The sequence below is a fragment of the Choristoneura fumiferana genome, chromosome 5 (assembly GCF_025370935.1).
Source record: "Choristoneura fumiferana chromosome 5, NRCan_CFum_1, whole genome shotgun sequence".
Lineage (NCBI taxonomy): Eukaryota > Metazoa > Arthropoda > Insecta > Lepidoptera > Tortricidae > Choristoneura > Choristoneura fumiferana.
This window is the reverse complement of record NC_133476.1, coordinates 1,564,553-1,570,993: the sequence shown is the minus strand read 5'-3', so window position 1 is coordinate 1,570,993 and position 6,441 is coordinate 1,564,553. Positions and strand designations below refer to the sequence as shown.

Here is a 6,441-nt window from a genome sequence, read left to right as displayed (position 1 = left end):
GGAGAGAGGGGAGTTGGGTCTCCGGATCTCCCACTCACCGTACGAATCACAGTAGCAAAACTACTATTTCACGCCGGTATTCTGTGGGAGTGTGGTACTAACCCGGTCGAGCCGGCCCATTCATATTGCAGCCAGCAACTGGTTACAGTAAGGCTCTACCACACGTAATCCTGGTTAAAGCTGGAGCACTGTGGATGCAGGTCGCTTTTAACCGAAGCAACTGGAGGTCTATGGGGCCTATGACCAACAGTGGATGTCCTACGGGTGATATGATGGTGATGATGATGTTGTGTTGATAAAACTTACAGTCTCAAAACCAGGAGCTTTAGGTACTCCGTAGACGCCGATGTCGACGAACATCTGCCAATCGCCACTCACGCGCAGCTGGCCGGGATTGTTCGGTACTTTGAAAGGGCACAACCATATAGGGTACACCTGTCAAGTAAACATGCTTTACATTTCTCAATCAGTACACCAAAACACAGATAGGGTACACCTGTCAAATATAGTACATTACTGCAGAGGCTATGAAGTAAGGGACTGATGGACAAGTTAGGGCTAGACGGCCGAGTCGTAAACGAGACTGGATAAAACTAGTCCTGCAATCCCTGTGGTGGCCGAGGATTGTATAGTGCTTTTCTCAAACAATGTGAGAAAATATTAAATAGTACATTGTGTCTTAAGGGCGGTAAATAAGGAATTACGAACGAGCGTCTATTAGAAGCCCGAAGTCGAAGATTGAGGGCTGTAATGAGTCGATGTTCGTAATTCTAGTACCGCCCGTGCGACATACAATGTTTTTCATCACATTTGCGAGTAAAATTGTATATTTGTAGAAGAAAAACTAAGTAACAAACTCATTTACCGACCTTGGGCTTCATGACATGAAAATTAGTAGGTACGGGATGACTCATTTACCGACCACGGGTTTCATGACAAGCATATTAAGGTCAAGGGTTTTATTTGGGGGGTTGCAACCAAGGTAGCCTGCATGTTACGGCACTGTTTACGAGCAAGTGTGTTGAAAATTAAAATAACTACTAGGTATTCAAGTAAATAATAGTTTAATTTACCGCCTATACATTTTTTAAACTTTCCGTTGGAACAAGCTATTCGAACACCATGTATAACCGCAGATAATATATCCTGAATAGTTAACAGTTTCAAAAACTCGTTCGTCTTTATGAAACAGTTGAGAAATTACTCATTTGGGAAAAAAATCGGAAAAAAGTCTGGATCCTCTACAAGTGTTTTACCCTGAATTTGTCATGGAACAGCTGTATAGCGCGCTCCAAAGTCTGTATGGGGACCAGCATGTCTTGGATAACGTGGGCGCGGTCATACAGCCTGCCCACCGCCTCGGGCTGCGTCAGCTTCAGCAGAGACACCTCCGGCGGCATCAGCCAGCCGAACAGGTAGCGGAAGATCACGTTGTTGCCGAAAGAGATTATGTCCTGGGTAGGAGTTTCGCGGTGTTAGAAGAGGCTCAGAAAAAACCAATGCAAGTTATAAAACAGAGGTTAAACTATTAAATTTAGATTTAAAGTTTATAATTATATCATCATATCAGCCGTAGGACGTCCACGGTTGGACATAGGTCTCCCCATAGATCTCAAGTTGCTTTACGACTTTAACCAGAGGCCGTATTGCCTAAAGTTTCTGATGCTCGCGATCGCAATCAAATGACAGATTTCGCATACAAAAACTGTCATTTGATTGCGATCGCGAGCGTCAGAAACGTTAGGCAATACGGCCTCAGGTCATCCATCCATCTCGTTGGTGGACGTCCTACGTAAAATATGTCGACCGGATGGCCAAGTGGTTAGAAAACCTGACTACGAAGCTTGAGCTCCCGGGCTCGATCCCCGGCAGGGGCAGGAATAATACGGCTGTTTGGATGTGGTAGATCAGATTCGATCGGTCGTCGATCAGATTTAAAGACTACGACATCATCAGTCAGAAAACGTCAAAGAACTTGTAAGGGTCTCACTGCATCTATCAGCACGAAATCAGCAAAAGCCGATAGAAAAAAGCTGTCTACGCAACAAGAGCGAAAAAGACGTTGCCGCGTCGGCAGGCGTCAGCCGATCCGAGCCGAGCCATCCCATTTTAGCTCTTATTACGTGGACGTAAAGCTTTTTAACCCCCGACGCAAAAATAGGGGTGTTATAACTAGTTATAAGTTTGACCACTATGTGTCTGTCTGTGGCACCGTAGCTCTTAAGCGGGTGGATCGATTTGAAAGCGGTTTTTTTTATTTGAAAGCAGGGTTTTTAGCAATGATTCTTATACATGTTTCATCAAAATCGGTTCAGCCGTTTTTGAGATATCGAACTTTGAAGTGACAAAGTCGGGGATTTTCCAACATTTTGTTAGTTAGGTTATTTCTATCGACTTTTGCCGATTCCGCGTCGATTGATGTGGCTCGCTCTGCTTCGGAGTCGCCGTTGAAGCATTCTTCTCCATCTAATTCTACCAACTCACTTGCAATTCCCAGAAAAGGCTCTTGGTGTGCCTGTGATAGTAGTCCCGGAGTGGTATATACTCGACAATAGACTGTCTTGCATTGAGATGCTTCTCCACTTGCTTAAAGAACCACTCTGAATACCATTTGCCGATAGGGTTGTACTGCAAGAAACAAACAAAAATTAAGAAACTCGCTGTTACCATCGTTCTAAATAAGCTAACCAACTTAGAAAATTTAAAAGCATTGTCATTTCAAAGGTCAATATCTCATAAACGCCAGAATCGATTTTTGACAAAAATAGCTAAGAACCACCGTAAGGGAACTTGCTTTCAAGTAAAAAAAAACGCATCGAAATCAGTATGCTTAGGTAAAATGTTTTGATGCAATGAGGGCTATCGTTTTTTGTCTCACTAGATGGCGCACTGTTGCGTGAGGTTTTTAAGTGTGGCTTTCAGAGTCTGTTATTACGGGCGTTAAAACAAAGTTTAGATTAAAATCATATTTAAAACACCTTAAAACCGTACCATAAAAATATCCAGCCACAACAGTGTTGCTTAGTCCCGTTTTGTTCGGAAAAAAAGAGAGGACAAAAGTTTCCGAAAGACAAAACTGTCTCAAAACACAGACATTCATTGCCCCGTAACGCATAATTGCCATAATTAATTTCAGGTAATGCAAAATATTCACAAAAAATTTCTAATTATAAATAAACCCGCGGAGCTCACCCAAAAACTATGAGATTTGACATTTCGGAGACCTCACGCTACACTAGCGCCTCTAGTGGCGAATTCATACGCGATAGCCCTCATTGTAATGACTCTCGAATGAAGACCGTGGATGGGCAAGTGCAGCGTAGGATGCTCACCAACGAGATGAATGGATTGGTTATAACTGGAGGTCTATGTTTTATTAAACTTTCGTGATTCTCACTTATAGTTATAAATATTAGTTTAATTATTTTGTATTCGTTTTAGTTAGTATTAGTTTATTTATTCATTCAATACATCATTACATTATAATTTACATAAATGTCAGTTATAAGATTTTTATTGAAAATCGTCAAAGGTAATAAGATTAGTAATGATTACAAAAAAATAAAATTCTAAGCATGTCATGTGAATGGAAACAATTAAAATTAGACTGGTTCTCCTCAAGGGATCGTCAGACTGAAAACACATTGAAATGTATATAAAGAATAATGGCGAAAATGTCAAGGATATGTAAAGATTAATACATTAGGCAATAATTGAGTAACAATTTAAATGTCAATGTAAAAACAATAAAATAAAACAAGAAATAATAATAACAATTTAAACAATAAAATTAAAATTTCAGATTCATAAATTCATTTACGGAATAAAACGCTTTTTCCAACAAAAGGTCTTTTAGTCGACGGCTAAACGTTTCATCGTTCTTTTCGCTTTTTAGGTGTGAGGGTAGGTTTATCTGTAATGTTGTTGTACTGGTATTACTGTTTCTGTCTTTTGTCCGCCATCCAACCCGCTATAGACGATATTCCAGCATGTGTCAACAGGGCAGACTGAAACCAGCGCTGGCAGCTTCCGCGTAAGCGCAGCATTAGCTGAGTTTGCTCCTTTTGCCGCAGGACAGACTACTTGCAAAGTTATATTCCTATTTTTTTTAATACTCTTTTTTATAATCTGTGCTGTATTGTACTATTTTATCTTGTTGTTACACACAGCGCCATCTATCTACTTTCAGCCGAGCTAACAGAGGTCTCTTCAACCGAGAGAACTGTTGGCTTCTCTGTTAGTTCGAACCTGTGAGGATAGATGGCGCATTTTCGGGGATGCTCCCCCGCTGCACTGCTTGGCCAAATCCAAGATGGCGATTTGTGACCTAATTTTATAATGAACCAATAAAACGATCTGTTTCAATCTTTCAATATATTTATATTAATATCCTGCCGCAACACTTGTATTGTTATATTGTTGTCTTGTATTGTTTGTACTGTTGGCAATTAAAAACTTTCTTTCTTTCTTTTTATGGGAAAAACCTATTGCCAACAATGGACCTTTTACGGCTGACATGATGCTGGCCACGAATAACGACATTTATCAAGATAAATGTCAAATAATGTTTTATAATACCTTGCCATCGCTTCCAATTTCATCCACCATGTCTCCGAGCATGACTACTCCTTGATCCTTGTTGTAGAGAAGTGCTTCTACGAACTGGTGAGGGTTTTGTTTCAGAGACTCCTCTTGAAACCTCTTTGAAAGTTCTGGCAAACTGGTATATGGGTGATATTCGAGGCGAACATATCTGAAAAATATAGTAATTTAAGCCAACAGATATGAAATTATATTAAGTAATTTTAAATTTGCCGTACATTTCAAACAAGCCTTGGTAGCCAGTGGTTTAACTTATGGCGCGTAGAGATTCGTGGGTTCGATCCCGGGCACACACTGTGTTTTTCGAAATTTATATGCGAAACTACTTTTTAAATTTGAAACATCTACACGAATCCTTCACACACCTGCGAAGAAATTCGAATGTGTGTGTGAAGTTCCCTATTCGCATTAGGCCTGCGTGGGAACTACGGTCCAAGCCCTCTCGTTCTGAGAGGGCTGTGCCCTGCAGAGGGATGTGTATAGGACGATATGATGATGATAATTTTTAACTTTAGTTTAGGTACCACTTTATTAAATAATTGCCTTAGGCATTGGCTTACTTCTTGGCAGGAATAACTTTCATGACAGCTGAAGCTAAGAACCCAAGAGTGCCGTATGACCATGGAACCGCATAGAATAGATCTGGATTTTCATCCTGCAACATTAACGAGAAGACGGCATTTAGGAGTACGTAAATAGATCTTGAAATATAAAAAAAATAAGTAGGTACTATATCAAGTTTGACTTATAAATAAATAACATTAAAATAGACAAGGTTTCAAACGAAAGCTTACTACAGTAACAACAGAGCCATCAGCCAAAAACAGTTCGTACTGTCGAAGATGTGCTGGAACAATCCGTGGACGTGCGACATGTTTCGACACCGGTGCCCATGGACCAGGCCGACACGGATTCAGTGGTCCAGCTCGGGGCCACGGGTACCAGGCCCAGGGGCTTCCAGCGTGCGGGACCAGCTGGCCCATTGGTCACCATATTCGCAACGGACTGCCTCTAAAACGAAGGTATTTTTTAAAATTTGTTAACGGAACACATAAAGGCATGCATGAGTTTCGGATTTGGCAGGTGGAGGAATTCAGCAACTTTTGGTCATTTTGTAAGTCGTTTTAGAGAGGCCAACAACTTATTTTTACGACACTTGTGCGGAACTCTTCTGTTACCAAAATTTCTCTTGGGTGTTACCAAAAAATCGTACTTCCAACAAGATATTTCACGGTTTAATACGGTTGAACTTGCGGGACGATGGCATTATTCATGTACACCAATCCATTAACTGTACCAGAAAAAAACATGTTTTACTTACCAAAAAAATCTGCAATTGTTTTGAATTTGGCACGGACAGATTAGTTTTGGTAAAAAAGTTGATTGTCGTTTAAATCTACGATTCTGGCAGCTGAGCTTTTAATAGAAAAGTTTTTTCAATACGTAGTATACTTTACTTCGTACGGCATAGCATTGTAAACTTTAATACCTATTTCAAATACAGTTGGCCAAGAATTTAAAATATTTTCGACTGAAATTATGCCGATATCGTATTCCAAAATCGACACGCGTACTTGAGTCACCAACTTAACTCTAGATCTGTGTTCGTACCATGTTATTCTTGTCAACTTCCAACACATCGACGAGGTTAACTTCAATATTGGTGAAGGTCTTCTTGTAGAGCCCCTGCCGGAAGGACATGGTCTGCCAAGTAGGACGCGCAGTGCAGAGCCGCGTGCTGCGGTCGCCAGACAACCAGGCTTTTATCTGGAAACACCAGGTAGTTATTGGAAGAGTCAGCCAATCTGGAAACCTGGTGGCGAGTCGTCAAAACTGTTA

The 6,441-nt window shown here is 40.7% G+C and overlaps 1 protein-coding gene across 1 annotated transcript in view; it reads right to left on the bottom strand.

Annotated features, from left to right (window-relative positions):
• Positions 1-243: 243 nt before the first annotated feature.
• Positions 244-6,441, bottom strand: part of LOC141427697 (delta(24)-sterol reductase-like) — a 9,661-nt gene continuing 3,463 nt past the window's right edge. The window contains exons 2-8 of the mRNA XM_074087292.1: positions 6,214-6,369; positions 5,437-5,613; positions 5,163-5,257; positions 4,579-4,753; positions 2,485-2,628; positions 1,257-1,454; positions 244-435 (exon numbers count right to left, since the gene is read on the bottom strand). Of these exons, the coding sequence (XP_073943393.1) occupies positions 259-435; positions 1,257-1,454; positions 2,485-2,628; positions 4,579-4,753; positions 5,163-5,257; positions 5,437-5,613; positions 6,214-6,369 (1,122 nt within the window). The 3' untranslated portion in view covers positions 244-258. The remainder of the gene's footprint in view (positions 436-1,256; positions 1,455-2,484; positions 2,629-4,578; positions 4,754-5,162; positions 5,258-5,436; positions 5,614-6,213; positions 6,370-6,441) is intronic.